General features: G+C 56.0%; 5 protein-coding genes across 5 annotated transcripts; 1 reads left to right on the top strand and 4 right to left on the bottom strand.

Annotated features, from left to right (window-relative positions):
- Positions 1 to 2,214: 2,214 nt before the first annotated feature.
- Positions 2,215 to 4,005, top strand: COL26b_007940 (uncharacterized protein; the record flags this gene model as incomplete). Its single annotated transcript, XM_053180718.1, has 4 exons — positions 2,215 to 2,370; positions 2,473 to 2,528; positions 2,594 to 2,895; positions 2,990 to 4,005. The coding sequence occupies 4 exons, from the start codon at positions 2,215 to 2,217 to the stop codon at positions 4,003 to 4,005; spliced, it is 1,530 nt and encodes a 509-aa protein (XP_053035397.1).
- Positions 4,006 to 4,858: 853 nt separating this feature from the next.
- On the bottom strand, positions 4,859 to 5,411 carry COL26b_007939 (uncharacterized protein; the record flags this gene model as incomplete). The annotated part of the gene is made up of 2 exons (XM_053180717.1): positions 4,859 to 5,326; positions 5,391 to 5,411. 2 exons carry the CDS (start codon positions 5,409 to 5,411, stop codon positions 4,859 to 4,861), a joined length of 489 nt encoding a protein of 162 aa, XP_053035396.1.
- A 1,489-nt stretch (positions 5,412 to 6,900) lies between these two features.
- On the bottom strand, positions 6,901 to 7,770 carry COL26b_007938 (uncharacterized protein; the record flags this gene model as incomplete). The annotated part of the gene is made up of 1 exon (XM_053180716.1): positions 6,901 to 7,770. The coding sequence occupies one exon, from the start codon at positions 7,768 to 7,770 to the stop codon at positions 6,901 to 6,903; it is 870 nt and encodes a 289-aa protein (XP_053035395.1).
- Positions 7,771 to 8,218: 448 nt separating this feature from the next.
- Positions 8,219 to 9,016, bottom strand: COL26b_007937 (uncharacterized protein; the record flags this gene model as incomplete). The annotated part of the gene is made up of 2 exons (XM_053180715.1): positions 8,219 to 8,350; positions 8,762 to 9,016. The coding sequence occupies 2 exons, from the start codon at positions 9,014 to 9,016 to the stop codon at positions 8,219 to 8,221; spliced, it is 387 nt and encodes a 128-aa protein (XP_053035394.1).
- A 1,425-nt stretch (positions 9,017 to 10,441) lies between these two features.
- On the bottom strand, positions 10,442 to 16,672 carry COL26b_007936 (uncharacterized protein; the record flags this gene model as incomplete). The annotated part of the gene is made up of 2 exons (XM_053180714.1): positions 10,442 to 11,073; positions 11,122 to 16,672. The coding sequence occupies 2 exons, from the start codon at positions 16,670 to 16,672 to the stop codon at positions 10,442 to 10,444; spliced, it is 6,183 nt and encodes a 2,060-aa protein (XP_053035393.1).
- Positions 16,673 to 18,489: the final 1,817 nt, after the last annotated feature.

The raw sequence follows: 18,489 nt of genomic DNA, 5'->3' as shown, positions 1-18,489 counted from the left end.
CGCCAATACTATAAGTCTCAGATTCTGCTGTTTTTTTACTGCTGCTACCCCTAACTTAACCCCCTAATAGCCCCTGCTACTACCCTAGTAGGCCTCTGCAGCCCTCCTACAGCTAGCTAATCGGTCAAGTTATGCAGGGGGGTGTGGATTCTATGTTCGTTGAGATTATATGGTATGATGCTCTAACTAAAACAACCTGTCGAGTCTTTCGTGAGTGTAAGTGTCCTCGTGGCTGCGGGTGGCTAGAACTCAAAACCGCCATGCCAAACGGGTGCGCATCATCGCATTCTTGTCAAGTCTCTCGGGAACAAGGGAGCTAGTGAGTGGGAATTGTCGAATATTCTACGCATTCCAGCTTATCCTCATTTGCCCTAGAGCACCCTAGGGCGCCTCCAGACGAGGCCAGCAAACATTCGGACCTTCTGTGCGCCACGCTGTCGTACAAACATGATGCCTGGGCATGGGACTGGGCGCTGCAGGCTACCTTTTTTCTCAAATCACCCACCCTCAATTCATTAGAACCGGGGCATTTACTGCACTTGCAGCAGTGGCTACTGTTGTGTTTGTGTCTTCCAGCACAGCTGAGGGTGAGTTGCCTGCAATTGTGTCTGGACCTCAAGACTCTGGCAGGCAACCTGCAAGGTTCGAGTCATGGATCTTGTTCACAGTCTCGGCGCCCATGGCTTTTCATGTTTCTTCTGGATTATTCACGGTCGAAACGAGCCATTCACAAGTCTCTCTTCTCACGCCGTGTAGACAATTCCCCGCCTCCCTCTAGCCTTGGCTCCGTGTCCAGTCGCTTGACCCCCGTCGTCTCCATCTGCTCCCCCATTCCCCCATTCTCCTCCTCCTCGCCTCCATGCCCTCCCCGGTCTCCCTTTAGCTCCATGACCGCCCATCCCCCGGCCGTCACCCCCCTTCACCAGAAACTGCCCCGGACACCCCCGGTCTGCCGGCCAATCACTAGTAACAAACCCGCCTCCGGGGTGGCTCACAGTAAGTGCCAAGAGCTCTGGGCGCGCATTGCAGGTAAAGTAATCCGGTCGTACGGACAAAAGTTGGCCTGCTGAATGCGACTTGACACCGCCCTCGCTCGCCGCTGGAACACGACAGGAAGAAGGCCGGGACCGACTGCATCGAACACTGGGAGAGAACGCCATACATCCAGCCTCTCATGTCCCCAGTCCCCAGGACCCCTTGTCTGGGCAGCAGTCTCAAGGTGATGAACGGCGCTGGCAAGCTTCGAGCTGCAGGCTACGTACTACCCAATGCGAAAAGAAGGAAGGAAGAAAAGCCCTACATGCAGCCGCGACTCGACCGGGCCTGGAAGAGAGACATGGTCACCCAGTTCTCTCAGTTCTCACTGGCAGCGGGACAGGGTAAGCAGGGTACCGCGCAGCAATGTACCCTGTTCCCCTCCCATCGGATGCCGCACAGTGATGTCTTTTTTTTGCGGAGAGCTGCGCAAAGTCCCCCAATCTCTTTGGCAGTTCTCCAAATCTGCACATGTTGTCGTCGTCGTTCATACTAGCGCATCTCATTCCCCTTCGCTGATTTCGTCAACTTTTGTATGAGTGTGGGTGGATCGGCAGAGGTAGCACTCGGCGGCGACGGAGGGGACATGAAGCAATGGCAATGAAGAGAGTAGAGTGATAAGTAAAGAAACGAAGAGGGGGCCCAGACGGACGGCGACATGGTTCGTCCATCCCATCTCGTCACCTTCGTCCGGTCTGCCATTTATAAAGATGCCTCAAGGTTTCATCCCACCCCGGGTCCTCGTCTCTCCAGCTACCTGACTTTACCCCTCATAGCCCATCGAGGTGTTTTGTTTGGACACAGCCATCCCACCCATTGCTCTTCCACTCCGGTTGCCGTGTTCCACCGCATCAAAACCCTCTCACTACCTTCTCTCTTCCACCAGATCTCCCTTTGCCTCTCACCTCTCACCTCGTCTTTGAACTCGCCCTCATTCCTCCTCCAACCATCTCTCCTCCCGACCCGTCCGTGCCGTTGCTCTTGAACCACCCGAGCATTTGACCGAACAGTCCAAAGGGGTAGGTAGAGCAAACAAAAACGAGCCCTCGGATCCCGTCGCCCCCTCAGACGGCAACAGACCGCTTCGCGACCGCTCTCTTGCACCCGCTCCAACGGCACCAGCAACCAAACAACAATTGCGGCCCCTTACCTCGCCTTACCCAACAGAAACCCACAGCCATGGCAGGCTTGACAGAACATTACCAAAAGCGCGATGTGGAGGTGAACGAGAGTTCGGATGAGAAACCCCACGAGTCCCAGGTCGAGAAGGCGCGCGCCCTCGCAGATCTGCCCGATCCCGATGACGGCAAGACGCCGGAAGAGCGGGCCGCCATTGTACGTCGCTTCCCGTCTCCGAGCCGGATGAAGCTATCGCCAGCTCCGGATGACAAGAGAATCATTGCATAACTAACACGCTGTGTTTTCCCATTGAAATAGGACAAGGCGTTAATGTGGAAAGTCGATCTTTGGCTCGTCCCATGGCTCTCACTTCTGTAAGACTGAGCCGCAATGCTGTGCCCGCACTCTCATCGACATTACGGCTAACTTGAACATTCAGCTACCTTCTTTCCTTCCTCGACCGAACCAACATCGGAAATGCCCGTCTCGCCGGCATGGAAGCGGATCTAGGAATGGCACCCAGCGACTACAACCTCGCCCTCACAGTCTTCTTCATCAGCTACGCCGTCTTCGAGCCCGCCACCAACGCCCTCCTCAAGCGCCTCACCCCGCGCATCTTCTTCACCGGCATCATCGTCGTCTGGGGCATCATCATGACCCTCATGGGTCTTTGCCACAACACCGCAGGCCTCCTCGCCGCCCGCTGGTTCCTCGGTATTGCTGAAGCTGGTCTTTTCCCTGGTAAGCTTCACCCCTCATGCGCGCCACCACCACCCCTCCGCCACGAAGTTAATCATCCCCAAAACCTCCCCCGCTAACAATCTTACCCGCAAAGGTGTCAACTACTACCTCTCCTGCTGGTACAAGGGCTCAGAGATCGGCGTCCGCTCTGCCGTCTTCTTCTCCGCCGCCGCCCTGGCCGGCTCCTTCGGCGGTCTCCTCGCCGCCGCCATCGCCAAGATGGACGGCATCGGCAACAAGCCCGGCTGGGCCTGGATCTTCATCATCGAGGGTCTCGCTACCGTCTTCGTCGGCATCTTCTGCTGGTGGATGGTCTTCGACTGGCCCGAGAGCGCCCGCTTCCTCACCCCCGACGAGCGCATCCGCGTCCAGCGCCGCCTGCTCGCCGACAAGCAGGGCCGCACCGCCGAGGACTTTGACAAGCGCCACATGTACGCCGGCCTCAAGGACTGGAAGACCTACGGTTACATGGTCATCTACATGGGCTGCCTCGTCCCGCTGTATGCCTTCTCGCTCTTCCTGCCCACGATTCTTACTGGTATGGGCCACGTCGGCACCAAGGCTCAGCTTCTCTCCGTGCCGCCGTATGCCGTTGCTGCCGCTTTGACTGTCACTGTTGGTGTCATCGCCGACAAGACGCGCTACAGAGGATACTGCAACATGGCGACCGTGACCATCGGCATCGTCGGCTTCGTGATGCTCATCTCGACGCAGAACCCGCAAGTCCAATACGCCGGAACGTTCCTGGGCGCAGCAGGAATCTACCCAACTATCTCCAACACTCTATCTTGGGTTATCAACAACACCGAGGGATCCCTCAAGCGCGCCTTCGTGCTGGGCATGGTCGTCGGCTGGGGCAACCTCAACGGCGTTGTCTCCTCCAACATCTACCTCAAGCGCGAGTCTCCCCGATTCTACACCGGCCACAGCGTCATCCTCGGGTACCAGGTCCTCTTCCTGCTCGGCGGCTCCATCTTCATGCACTTTGCCCTGCGTCGGGAGAACTCTTCTCGCAGGGCCGGTAAGATGGACGCTAAGTGGGCGTCGATGTCGGATGAGGACAAGTGGGTTGCCGGCGACAAGCGACCTGATTTCATTTACACGCTCTGAGCGGTGCGTCAAGGCGCGCCCTGAATGGGAGGAAATGGGGCGATATAGATCGAATGTGAGAGGAGAAAAGGTATCTGGGACAGCCGTTCGAAGAGCGAAGACGGTAGCCTTTGGATCATGAAGCGTCTAGAGGGCGCAATTTTCTGTACATTGTTTGCTTGAAGCTTTGGTGACGTTCATGATACCACAATAATTTTGCTTCAAAACAGAACACTTAGTCCAAAAAGAGAGCTATGCCCCCTTGATGTGTTTAAAGGTCATTTCAACGACGAGGCTTTCTTTCTGGGCCAATAACAGTACCTTGAATCTGAGTGCGACCGTCTTTGATAGCAATACGATGCGCTGCAAGTTCGCGTCAGAAGCTGGCATGCCAGATTATATCAAGGCCTCCCTATCCGCATGTTCTTGTATCTGGCAGAGGGCGTCAGCGTCGAGCAACATACACACATCTCATTCGTCCATCTATACAACCAACAGTCTAGTAGCACTTTGAGAGCTGCGTACCCCCAAATTCAAAATTCATTACCAAGTTCCTACGCCCGATGCTCGCCCAAGCCGACCTCCCATAGTCTGTACCGCCTGACCAACTTGTGAAAAGCGACATAACCCAGTATATAGTCGTTAGTAGCTTGTAGGTATGGCTCTCTTCCATCAAGAACAACACGTATGCGACGAACGCCCTCTTTGACTTCACCAATGACGTCTTCAAGCACCTGAGTAGCTTCCTTGTTCTCATACCAGGCACGACCGTGTACATAATCGTCCACTTCGCCGTTTCTTTCCTCTTTGTAAAATCTGGCCGGTGGCAATCGAATTAGTGAAATCGAGCTGTTGCAAAGATAGCGATCGGGACTTACGACAGAATGTCATTAGTCAAAGCAAGATAGCAAGACATATCAGGAATCATTTCTAGGTAGTTCGACATGTCTTGGTACTGATCCTTGGGGAACGTGAAAAGGGCATACGCGTCTGAAACGCCGTCCTTGTCACGCATAAACCAGGGCCACTTCTTGCCGCCCTTGGTTGGCTTGAGTTTCTTGAACTCCTGCCGGCTCTCGAGGACGTTTGCATTGACAAAGTTAAGTGAGGCTGTGACGATGAAGTTGGCCACAACCGGGTCCCAGTACTTGTATGCCAGACGCATGAGTTCTGCCCATCCCTCGAGGAGGGGTGTCGGCTGCTTCTCTCCTGCCGCAAAACGTTCAATGAATTTTGAGCAATCCTCTGGTGATTTTGAGGTTTCGTCGTCGATGAGTATTCCAAGCCAGGTATACGTGCCGATGTAGACTTGAACTTCTAGTGAGTGCTTTGGGAAGCAGGCCTGAAGTACGTCAGTATTTACTGACAATGCCACGTCATCATGAATGGCCAGTAGTCAAGCTTACAGCTGAATAGGTAATCCCCATCTGGAAGCAATTCCAAGAGTGAGTGCCTTTGTCATAGTTTACCCCCAGCTGATCGGCGTAGGCTCGCATGGCAACCCATAGAGCCTCACTGGGTTCTGGCGCAGGGTCAATGCAGCCGATGTCGGACACGAATGAAGTGATGATCGGTCGTAGGATGGCTGTTAGATCTTGTTCGGGCCTGCCACTATCGCTATCGAACCCCGGAGAATCTGCAAGGCTATTGGGCTTGTGCTCAAGAGCCTTTAGATTCCGAGTTCGCCTGTCCGAAGCTCGGATACGGCTCTTCAAAGTAGAGATGTAGTGACCCATTATCACAAGGATTGGCTTGAAGAGCAAACTACAGAATGGATGACTTTGATGAGACATCATGCCGAGATAAAGCTAGTCCACGCCCTCGCTTTTGTACTTGATACAAAAGATGGCGTTATCTTTTCCAACAGGCAGCCCACCAGCAGGGATTTTAGCTTCAGGAACTAAGATACCAAAGAGTAGCTTTCAAATGCTTCATTGGCCGTAAAACTTCGTCAACGGGACTTCGGGAGCGGCCGACGCTGACATGGGGGCCATGAAGGATGGCAGATCCATGGTGCTCCAGGCCGTGAGATGATCCCACAATGGCGAACAAGACTAAACCGTATTTTTAGATTCCCTGCGATTCCAGACCACGGCACCTCTAGCTTGAGCCCAAGAGCCCTTGCGATCTGCAGCTAAATGAAGAAGGTACCGGGGTGGCCTCGTCTAGCCCGACGTAAGCATCTAAGAGTCACCGAAAGTCCCTCCTTCACGTAGTCCGGTAATGGTGTAGTGACTGACATGCAATGACATAAGTTCTTTCCAGATTGCAACGACTTGCAACACTGTACCCGCTAGCAAAATATCCAATACGCTAGGTGTCTGTCCAGACTGTCTTTCCATGGAATTAGATGTGGTCATCCTCCTTCAGATACATGTTACGTCAAAATTTGGCCCAGGCTTTCGAGGGAAGACTTATGTCCTGATGTATGCAGTTGATTTGATTTATAACATGGAGAGGATCCGACAGTCTTAAGGCATCACAGATCAATATGTGTCTAATGCACTTGCGTTATTTCTCCAGAGGGTCACGACACATGCTGACATTCTGAGGTATAATCTCAGTAAGTCGTACATGCGGCTGACGTTTTTATATCTAGCCGCAGCTTTGCCTCTGCCTGGCATCAGCAGCCACGGCAGGCCGATATGCTCTGAAGGCTCATAACGTATTCGTGCAAATCACATCGATACACTCCTCGCGGTTCTCCCGTTATATGATAGACATCCGCCGGTCTTGGCCTAAGAGATAGCATGGAGAAGGTTGAAGTATAGTCAGCCCTGGATGCGCCACCCCTCGACCCAGGGCTCCTGGAGCTACGAAGCCGCTATTCCTACGTGGAATTCGTCCCCCAGCAAGCCAACGCCCGTGCCTCTTTTCACGGGAGTGAAAAGCCCGCGGTAAGAGCATCGCAAAGGGCTACACCTCGTTGGTGTGAATCTCAACCTTACCGCTGTCGGTATCCCTCACCTTGACGTACACCAAATCAGGCACATCCCCGCCATTCAAATCCGCCAAAACCCAGTGTCCATCCTCGCCCGGCGCGAAGCTCGAGACGATACCAAACGGGCGATCCTGCCACCCCGACTCCGCCGTCGCCGCATGCACCTCCACGACCCCCGAGTCCGTCTCCCTCGTCTTGACATAATACAAGTCCGCAAGACCACCGCCGCCCTCCCCATCATCCACGCCCCGCGGCGCAAGACACCACGTCCCGTTCTCCTCCGCCTCAAACGCCGTCGGCTCGCCGCGGTCGTGGCTCTGGTACCCGCCCCCGCGGCCGGCCGCATGCACCTCCACCATCCCGGACCCGCAGTCGCGCGTCTTGAGGTAGACGAGGTGGTTACCGCGCGGGTACGTCATGGTCCACGCGCCGCCGTCCTCGCAGTCGAAGACCGTCTCCGTCTGCAGCGCGTAGGCCTGGTAGTCCGCGTCCGCGGCGGCGACGTGGAGCTCCACCTTGCCGCCGGGGGTGTCGCGCGTCTTGACGAGGATGAGGTCCGCGCGGCCGTCGCCGGTCCAGTCGCGCAGCAGGAAGGTGTGTCCTGAGGCCGCGGGGTGCTCGTCGACGGCGTCGAAGGCCGTGGGCGTGTTGGCGGTGCGGTCCTGGAAGGCGGAGCTGCGGCTGGCGGCGTGGAGCTCGACTTTGCCGCTGTCGGTGGCGCGGGTCTTGATGTAGACGAGGTCGAGGGAGCCGTCGCCTGTGAGGTCGGCGAAGGTCCAGATGCCGTTGTCGTCTTCAGTGTCGAAGACGGTGGCGGTGGTCGAGACTTCGGTGTCGTAGGGCATCTTGAGGACTGTTTCGGTATGTGAGTGGCAAGGAGTTGATGGGTGATTGTGCCCGGCTTATGATGAAGACTAAAGAGAAGCACGTCTGGAGTGTGGACAAGCCATCTCGACTCCAGATTATTTATACTATTACAGTTGTCTTTTAAGCACTCTGTCCTTCTCGGCATGTCTAGAACACTAAGCCAAGGGACTTCAGCCCCATGCTGGGCACTGACGCCAAGATATTGTTCTCACGACATATCGTCTCGTCCCCTCCGCACAGCGCCATTGTACGAGGTCCGACCCGTTGAACGATGAACGAGAGTACCACCGCCTTTTAACAAATTCAATTTCTATCCTCAGTAACAAGTACTTTCTATTTAATATCCATCTACATTATACGCAATCTGTATTTGCCGCTGAACAATCTCGACGTCGGATCGTTCGGCTCCCTTTGGACTTGGCTGTCTTACTCTTCGCCATTCTGGACCATATCCCAGCCTTCCCTCGCGGAGAGGCCTCCTGATAGCCCAAAGCTCATCTCTCCCATGTTCCCATTGATCTTTTCAGCTTTCATGGGCAGCTTTGGGCGGCCTTCTTCCTATGATGTGACAAGAAACGGCAGAAAACTATCTCCCGCACCAAGGAGAAGTTACAACATAGACTCACTAAATCGACGGCGTGGGAAACTCTGTAATTGATAGATAGATCTGAAGCTTCATGCTTATCAGGCGAAAATACCAAATCTCATCACAAAGAAACCAATGCCTCGAAACGTCTTCATAACCACTTTCACCCGAACTCATGTGGCTAACGCTCTCAAATTACCTCACAAGGTAGACTTTATGTTCAATTGCCATTCAAAAGTATGTACCTGAATATCCCCATACGCGATTACACCAGCCAGTATTTTCCCACCATCAAACCTCCAGACATCCTCTCGCACTTCTTCTTCCTCATACACATCCCCTCCCTAGCCCCTCTAGCACCCCGACCTCCCCAACGCCCTCACCACATCGATACACGCCGCGCCCGTGTACTTGTTATCCGCCTGGCCCTCGGGGCACGAGCAGTTGGGGTCGATGAAGGCCGGCGTGCCCTGCCCGTTGACGAAGGAGTCGCCGCAGACGTTGGCGCAGCGGCCCTTTTCGTACTGGCACGAGATGGCGCCGCCGACGCAGATGCGCTTGCCGTTCGGGCCCGTCTTCTGCGCCGTCGACGTCGCGCCGAGGAGGACGACGGCGAGGAGGCTGAGGGGGAGCTGCATTTTGGGATGCTGGGTTTCTGATGTTGGTTGGCGGTTTGGATTTTGGGGCGCGAGGCGAGGTGAGGCGGTTCTTAGTTTGCGGCTTAGAGAGGGAGACGAAGGAGTGAGGATGCTGTTTGAGGAGCTTGCCTCGGTCTTGTAGAGAGAGGGAGAGGCGCGATGCTTGGCATCCTCAATTACAGCAGATAGTTTGTAAGCCCAATAGCTTTATACAAACCCATCACCACCCGTCCTCTCCCTCCAATTCCAATATTCAACCGTCCTTCCCAATCCGATCCAACACCCTCCCCATCCCCATCCCAAAAAAGGGGACGAAAACCCCAACAGCACCCTGCCCTCACCAGGACCCCAAAACACATCCCACCTCCTGCTCCCCCCCGCCGTCGCTACCGCATTCGGAGAACCGCAGTCCGAATAAGGCATGCGCATCGATCTCGGCCCGCCAAAAAACAACGGGGCCGGCCCCGGGCAGCGCCCTACACGATTCAGTCACAGCCCGCTCCGGTGCGACCCAAGACACGCTATTCGGCCGCATCTGAGCATAGCTCCGGCCGGTTCCCGTTCCCGGACAAGCGAGATTTGCCAGTCATCCATGGCTGGAGAAAGGAAGGATGCGATGGTGGCACGTGGGTGAGCGCACTATGGGGGAGATGGAGGGGGAGAGGCCTCTGTGGGATACCGATTGCCCCTCTCGCTGCAGTCTCTATCGGACTATCGGGCCGCTCGTTCGCGGGTCGTGTGGTCCATGTCAGTGGCCTCGATCAAGGTCGCTTCTCGGATGGTTTCCGAGGAGGAAGATCCGCCGCGGGCACGTGGGCTTGTGGAAGCTGGTCAGATGGACGGAACCATCTGTCAGTGTGTGGGGTATCGACAAGACAGGCTGATGGTGATCCATGGACCGAACAAAAGTCCCTGGGCGCAGAGCAGAGGGTCTTGGTCCAGACGTGGACCACGCAGTCCCAAGCGATGTGTAGCGGCTGTGCTGTGTTAGAAGATGTGACGGGTCTCAGCCTCGTTAGGTTCACCACTGACAGATGGACAGATAATTGTGAGACTCCCATACAAATGGGAGAGGAAAGTATTATTCACGAAGAGGAGAACCAGACAAGAAACTGCATCTGCTGCGCTGTGGCTGTCGTGCAGATGTGGGGGATCCTACAGATACATATCCAGAACACCATCGCCCCTCCCAAACCTCTCTCATCGCCGGCGAAATTCGCGAAAAAAGCCCATAAATATCCTGAGCCCACTGTCCGATCCCATAGGGCCACCGTGAACAAATTTGTACACATCCGCCCTTTTCTTGATTCAAAGACACCTTGTTTTTCTTTTCCCTCGCCCGAGTCGTACTCACGACACAGGATACTGCCACTCCCCCGTCGTCTTGTTCATGTAACCCAGCTGCTCTGCCGCTGCCGTGAAGTCCTACTCCTCGTGCACGCTGCCCATAGCGCCGGCCTTGTTGGACTTCTTCCCTAGCTTCAGCATGCTTAATCTCTTGCGAACGCTGCCCCGCTTCACGATGCCAAGGGGCTCCGCAGGTCGCTCGTCCCTATACTCGCGCTCCTTTTCGGTGAGGTTCGTGCCCATGTCCGAGCTTTGACGGCCGCCCGAATCCGTCACCCACTCACTCGTGGCATCGTTAACGGTCATGATTCGCGGTTCGGTGGACGGGGCGCGGAAGAAGCTCGTGCGGCGGTTCTGGGTCTCCTGGGTCTTGCTGAAGCTGCGGCTTCGGCTGCTGACAGTGTCGTCAACTTCCCCATTCACCTGGACATCGCCGTTGGTCTGTTGCGACACCGGAGATTCCTTCTTACGGCCCCCAAGGAAGCTGAGGCGCGTTCCGCGGCCTCTGACAGCAATGGGTGCTACTGTCGCCGCTTCTTCAGCAATCACGCCAGTGGTTGTGATAACACCAGCGAGGCTCTGGGGCTTGGGAGACACCTGCTCAGTTGAAGGCTCTGACCGTCTCCAGGTGGGGGAGGCGGTGGATGAATCGCGGGAGGGCTGAGGCGGTGCGAAGAGTGCAATCTCGGGAGCAAATGTGCTTTCGAAGCCTGGTCTTGTTAGTACAGGGGATTCTGACGCGGAACAAAATGACCTACATTGCTGAAGTTCCTCATGTCTCTCGTGGAGGATCTCATTTGAACTCCGAGCGAAGGTTGCCAGGCATCTCTTAATCATGATGGCGTGATCGACCAACGCCATCTTGATCGCGTTGTCCTGAGGATCGAGCTCCACCTCTTCTTCCTCTTCCTGCTCTTCCGTCTCGTCGTCCTCGTCATTCTCTTCGCGGGGAGCGGGCAGAAGCTGACGGTAGCAGGCAACGCTGTTCTCGGATTCAGGGTTGACCGAAATGCTGATAGCATCCACGAGCAACTGTGCGTTCTCTTCGTCTCCGTCAGCGATCCTCTTCTCGAGGATCGTCATCTCTTGCGTCTTCCTGACGATACGTTCCAGACCGGTTTCGCGGGCGCTGAGCTTGATCTCCTCGGTGTGGACGATCTCGCTCCGGCGGAGAATTGTGGGGAATGGGTCGGCCGTGGTGAAGATGAGCTTCTCAGCGAAGTGCTCCTGAACAGGTCCAGAAGTGCTTCGCTTAGAAGACACGGAGAAGCTCTGAGGGTGGGCGGACAACAGGTAGTCGCGGATGACCTGCTGAACGCGAGCGCGCTGGAAGACTTGATGGGTGAGGTCGCGGTGAGGAGTGATCGCGGAAACGACGAGGAACTGTCCTTCTACGTCGTCTACATCGCCTCCGGTGACAATCTGGGCAGAAGGGTATTGCTCCTGCATGCGGTCCGTGAAGGCAGCTGCACGCTCTGTTGGCGAGCCCTCGTAGACAAACTCCTTGTCCCGCAGGCTGGGCGGGAAGCCGAGGCCCTTGTAGACAACCTTGAAGTACTTGGGCACCAGCTTGTCGCTCTTTGAGATGGTCTCGTAGATGGTGGCAATGGCACGCTCAGTGCGGGCAAGCTTGGCGAAGTCGAAGATGTTGGTTTCATACTGAATTCGCAACTCTTGGTAAGCTGCGAGTGCACTGCTCCACGCCTCGCCGTCCTCAAAGTACTTGATCATATCGAAGTAGATGCGCTCTTTGCGTTCGAAATGCGTTTGAGCAGGGAATTCGGGGTCGTCTAGGGCGGGAACTTGCTTGGTCGGATCCCATTCGTACAGGTCAGCATGAAGGCGAAGCGCCAAGCCAGCCTCGCAGTTGTTCCTCGCTTCGCCTTGCAGGATGGCCAGTTGGTGGACATAGCGGATGAAGATCTCCTCCTTTTGCATGTCTCGAAGGAACTCCATCAGTCTGAGACGGTTGATAAGATGCGACGCTTCGCTTGTGACGTCGCCGCTGTGAACAGCCACAAGCAGGTCAAGGAACTCGTCAACGGTCGCCATCAGATCACGCAGACCGGCGTAGAGAGGATCGTCGGGAATTGTCGACAGGGGGGCAAACCTCTCCAGAACCTCGTTGACGAAAAGCTTCTGCAGAATACTTTCGGTCAAGGGCTTTGACTTGAAGTAATGGTCGAGGCAGTCGATCATCTCAGTCTGGATAACGGACAAGTCTTCGCTCAGAGTCCACTCGCTGACGATCATAGTCTGCAGCACCTCCACGGCCATCCGGCGAAGACCTTCGTGCACACTAAGACAAAGCTCGACAATCGGACCGACCAAGGTTGGGACGTATTGAACTTGGTAACCGCCCATCTTGGAAAGACCGTAGCGAGCCCGCTCATCGCTGCTCGTCTCCCAACCGATTGCCTCCCATGTTCGCCTCAGCAGCTCGGCTCCATGCTCCCTTACGTCACCGGCGATCTTCCATACGGCCCTTCGCTTCTGCTCGGGGAAAGTCTCCAGGGCAAGGGACGGGCTGCCAACAAGCTTTAGCATAGTTGTGAAGAACATCTTCCAGAGTTCTGTATTGAAGTTCTCGGCCTCGTCGGGGTGTGGTAAGAAAGACTCCAGCAAGATGCTGGACAGGTATTGCAGTGTCCTCATGGTGGACTTATGGTGGTAAATATGTACGCTTAGCCATTCGGGCGGGAAAGCCTCGCCCATTAGTATGCTCATGTGCACGCGAAGGGTATTTTCTAATAATGCAGTCAGGTCGCCTTCTGTCAATTCCAGTTGCATTCCGCTTGGTGAATTCGAGATGGCAGAGAGAATGGCGGAAAGCTCAATCAATGCCTCATCAAAGGTGCATTCTTCCGCAATCGGCTTGGAAGGAAAGGGATATGATGTCGGGAACAAAAGGGAAAGTCGGTTGCGTGGCTTGATGTTGGTGGAAACTATGGACAAATAAGAATCGATAATCTTCGGGAGGTAGTCGGGGATCTCGGCGCCCAAGTTGTCGATTTGACTGGCGAGAACAGAGCAGCAAAGACGGACTTGGTCCTTCCACAGGTCGGTGACGTCCTCGGAATGGCCCCAGTGAGGCGAGATCCAGCGGACAGTGTTGGCAGTAAGGGCGGACTTTTGATCAGGGTGTGAGAACATGTCGAGCTTGGAGTAATTGATGATTAACACAAGCTTGTAGAGCACCAGCTTGCCCTTGACGTCGGCGCAAGAGTCGAGGAAGTCGATCGCGACGTGAAGGATCTCTTCAGTCGTCAACAGTCCTGTTAGCTCCGGAAGCCATGTGTGGAAATGTTGGACGGCCAGTGTCTGACTGCCAACAAGGACCGGAGCATGGTTGCGCATCATGGCGTCCAGGGCCTTGAAGATGTTTCTCAGCTCGCGAGTGAAGCCCGGAGTAGAGCTGGAAGTCGTGATGCCTATGCCGGCTTCCTTAGCCTTCTGCTGGCCTCGCGCATGAGTGATGAACTTGAGAATGTGACGGACGACCTTGAATGTAGATCGAAGTTTCCGAGAGATCTCAGGCTCAGTGGGCTTCTCTAGCAGGCGAGTGAAAGATCGGACGAGACAGGCTGCGGCGAACGGGTAGTTGAAGCGGCTCTCGGCGTACTGATCAACCAGAGGCCCCAAGTTGAATCTCCTGTCATGCACAATGCCAAGCACCCTAACCAGGGCAGTGAGCACGAGGTCTTCAAACTCGTCACTCCCAGAGTGTTCCACCAGGATGCCGAATAGAGCATCAAGAACGTCGCTCAGAAGCTTGACAATCTCAATTTCTGGAACGAAGATGACGTGCTTCAGCAGAGTCTGGATGTCCTCCTTGGAAGTGTCCTTCCACTTGATCAAACCCAAAACGATGCGATCTTGAGAGAATGTGGTGCTGCATAGGTAAGAGTCGACACGGAGGATTGCCAAAGGACCGGTCACTTCTGCCGAGTGTTCGTCATCACCTCTGGCGCTCCACTGTAGGGAGAGGTAGCCGCCCTTTCCGGAGGGGCCAGCTTGAGCTGTGGAAGTGTACTCATCCATCTTGTACAGAAGCAGGGCGTGGGAGCCATCTCGGACGAAGGCCTCTTGGTTCCACAGAGGCATGTGGGAAACCGCGAACGGAGCATTCGGCATCTCGGATACGAACATGACAATGTGCGACGTGAAAACATCCTGTGGTGGCACAGCAAGCCGAACGGTCTGACTCCAGTGTTCCCCCTTGTCTACTGCGGTAGATTTCCACGTGGTCACGCCCTCGGTGTTGGACGACGAGTAGATGCAGTTAGGGATCTTTTCTCCACTGGTACGTCGCACTTCGAGTGTAACCTGCAGATTGTTCCCGTGTACGCTGCTGGACAGTGTGGTGGGATTCCCTGCATATCGGGACAAGAGGTTCTGCTTTGACAAGGTGGCGGTGTCAAGAGTGACGTAGATGTCCGATCTGGCCTTGGTTGGGGCACCAGAGAAGCCCATCTTGTTCGTCTTGCGGACTCCAGCCAGGAGGGTCGGTGTTACCTTCACCAACGTCTCGACGTCTGGGTGGTTGAAGGACTTTAGGTGAACCTGTACTCGCTCGGCTCGACGCGACTTCTCATAGTGACCACTTGGGCTGTCCATAAGGTCACGGATTAACATGTCCCAGTCCTCGTGTAAGCCCTGCTTCTCTGTAGGGAGCGAGAGGGAGGGCGCCCAGACGCTGACGACCTGCTCAACTTCTTCATCCTGCTTCATGACGGCGTTGAGCTTCAGCAGACCAATGCCTACAGTCCGCTCTGCCGTGTGGAAACCTGACCCTGCGTCCATAGAGCCTCGGCTCCTTGATCCGGCCGTGCTAGGTGGCGCGGCACTCTCCTGGCTGTCGTCTTGAGTTCCTGGACGGCCTTCCTGTGTCTCCGTCACGGAATCGAGTCGTGATGTTGCTCCACCTCTTGAGAAGGCCCGCGCAGTCTTCGATCCCCACATGAGACTTCTTCTAGAAGCCTTGTTGCCGCTAGATGAGGGGGGCTTGGCGGGGTCCTTGTGCGCACCCGCGTCTCGGGACTTAGAACCCGATCGCGAATCGGGCTTTCCGCTGGGCATAACTTGTTGGCTGGAGCGCACCTTGACCACGAGGTAGAGCTCTGTTTCTGCGGACGCGACGTCACCGATATCCTGCGACGAAAGATCGGAGAATATTGTCCTCGTTTGTCCCGACTTGGCAAGACTGCCTATCGTTCCGCCAGGGGGGATGTCAATGATGAAGCATTCGGAGAGGGCCGTCGCCTGGCCACCAACAGGCTTAGCCACGAGGTACACAACCAGCGAAGTCTCTTCGGCAGATGCGCCGGCGAATCCCTTGACATCCACAAGCAAGTGATGGAGGGCTGTGGGCTCGGTTGTAGGTTGCGGGGGCTCGTCCAGGACACTCATGATGGACTGGAGCTTGGTTACATCCACCACTGAATCATCGCCCGTCAGTACCCTTCCGCGTTCAGTCGGGTCGCGAACGATAACCTCGCCTCCGCATAGCTTGTTGACGCGGACCAGATCCCATACTGTCTTTTCTCGGAGCTTGTCGTACTCGTGTGCGGTGAGGACGTTGTGGAGGAATTGCTGTCTGCTAAAGTTGAGTGTGGTGATTAGTTGTGACAATTTGTCGAGGCGGCCATACTGCCGCGACAGAAGCAGTCCGTGTAGGTTGGTCGAGTGCCATTCTCGTAGGCAACTAGCAATTTCGTCGATTAGGGGCTCTGCTGCTGATGTTGGGGTCTCGTCGCCGATTTTGAGCATGGGCACCGGGGCGGCAGGTCGAGGGGCGTCAGGGTCTCGCTTCACGGGCACTGAGAGGCGCCCCTGGGTGCCATTGGGAAGTTCCTTGAGTGGCTTGCGGCCCTTGATCTCAATCTTGGACCCTCTTGTGCTCTCGATCGACTTGTGCCCGTCTACCGGCTTCTTCTTTTCGACCGTCGGTGTAATACCGCTCTTGCCCGAGTCACTTCCGATGTGGACGTCGCCGTTCTCGTCGCTGGCAGCATCTTCGCCATCTTCCGTCTCGTCGGATTCGCCCAAGACCTCGCGCACCTCTACGCAACTCCTAGGAAAGATGCCGCTGAAGACTCGGGCCTCGAGAGTCTGACCCTTGACGGAAGTCAGTCCGGCCAGCAGACTGGGAGGGGCCACCAGGTAGCCGCGCAACCAGTTGCCGTCCGGGGTTTCTTCGATTATGTACAGCTCATCGCCGATCTCGAGGGGCAGGTCGGCCGGGCCCGAGGCGGCGAAGGGATATGTCGCGACGGCGAAGGCGATTCGGGGAAGGGGCTGCCAGGGCATTGAAGACTCGGGGGGTCGACGTCAGGCGCGAGGCAGCGTCGTCGATGTCGAGGTCGGGTCGGGTTCGAGGAGGGAGGTAGGTAGGAGAAGGGTAGATGTCGTGTTTTGGTTCGGATGCACCTCGACTTGCGTCCGATTCGGGGTACTTCGAGTCGCAGAGCAGCCAACTGGCTTGGCTGTTTGGAGGTTCGGTCTGGCCTCTTGAACGTGTGGACCCTGGCAGGGCTGCGCGTGGTTGAGGTGGCCTCGTGGGGACGATCGGCTATCGCTTCATCAGGGACAGGAGAGCAGCGGGCCGGGTCGAAAGTGAGTGATGTTCAGGCACGGCGCAGGTAACCGTCGGGCACGCAAGACCACCGCAGATAGGTGCAGCAATCGGGCGATACGTTGCGAGGAGCGTCAAGAGTGACGAAGGCGGGAGGCAAGGTAGTCGTGGGGGGAGGGTGTCGAAGAACACGGAAAGAAGGTCGAGAAAGAAGCCCGGCGTGGATCGACCAACGATTGACGGGGGTTTGGAGGTGAGAATGCGCGTGTTGGCGAAATGTGAATCCGTCGCACCTGACTGAGGCCAGGCTAGGTACTTCGAGGATGCCGTGGGTAGGGAGTTGGGAGGGTGGGTAGCAGCGCTGCTTGCTGGTCGGTCCCGTCTCGAGCGAATGGAGGAGTCCAATTCCAAAGGGGATCCGTATTTCCTGCGCGAGGAAGAGAATTCCGGCGGAGGGAAGAAAAAAAGAGGAGGGTCGGTTGTGGGAAGGCGGCAGCTGGAGACGACGGTCCGGGGCCCAGGGGTTAAGGTAGCGGGGAAGGGGTATCAACAATGGAAGGAAGAATCGGCAAGGAAGCGAATTGGGCGGACAGGAAGTGAAGCAGCCGTGAGTGAGAGAAGAGGAAGAGACAGGACAGAAACAGGCCAGAGGGAGGAAGGTCGAGTCGAGTCGAGTCAAGTCGATGGAAGGAAGCAGGGTCCCAAGTAGTGGTCACCTTTGCGATCCAGGGCCGTTGGAGGTGTCTAAAACACCCGTGTTGGGCGAAATTTGGGTCTGAGATGCAGGAATGAGAGCAATGAACCAAACTGCGGGACGGCGGGCGAGCGAGGGGTCGTGCTCGTCCGGTGCTGTGCTCGTGGCTGCTATCGACGACGGGAAGGAGCAAAAGGGAGCCGGTAAAAGTGGCAGATGGGTATTACACAGAGAAGAACAGGTACAGTCAAGTCATTCAAATGTGCAAATATCGGATACCTGCAACGGTCGTCAGTCGTTGGCAGGTTCTTTCCGTTTGGAGGTGAAGAATTTCTCTGTCTGAGGTTGTTGTGGACGAATCTGGGAGGTGCAACGAGCATCAGCTAATGGCAGCAGCAATGGGCAGCAACGACGGCATTGCCCAGACCAACAAAAGCAAGAGCCCCTGAAGCACACAGGAGCGACCGCCAGGAAAGGGCAAGGGCGATTGTGGTGGTGGTGGTCAACACCTGCTCGGCCAGTAGGGCAGCTCCCAGCGACAGCAGCAACAGCAGGAGCAGCAGGTGCTATGCGTGCCGTGCCTGCCTCCTGGGTTCAGTGTGCGTGGTTGCGCGTGGAATCCCTGGCAGAATGTGCCTGAGCCGCGCTGTGAGTGGTGGGCGGCCAGAATTGACTTGGCCCCGGCTGAGCAGCCACAGCTTGGGCGGCGTTGTGAGTGGTCGAGGGGCGGCAGGTGTGGGTGGGGTGACAGGGTGCGCATGGGCCATCAATCAATCAGAGGGAGGACTGGACGGGGAAGGAATGCAACGAAATCAGCAGCAAAAAAATCAGAAGATTAAAAAAAAGGCTGAGCGGCAT

The sequence above is a fragment of the Colletotrichum chrysophilum genome (genome assembly GCF_026319265.1).
Source record: "Colletotrichum chrysophilum strain AFK26 chromosome Unknown scaffold_66, whole genome shotgun sequence".
Lineage (NCBI taxonomy): Eukaryota > Fungi > Ascomycota > Sordariomycetes > Glomerellales > Glomerellaceae > Colletotrichum > Colletotrichum chrysophilum.
The sequence above is the reverse complement of the archived record's forward strand: the minus strand, read 5'-3'. Positions and strand labels throughout refer to the sequence as shown.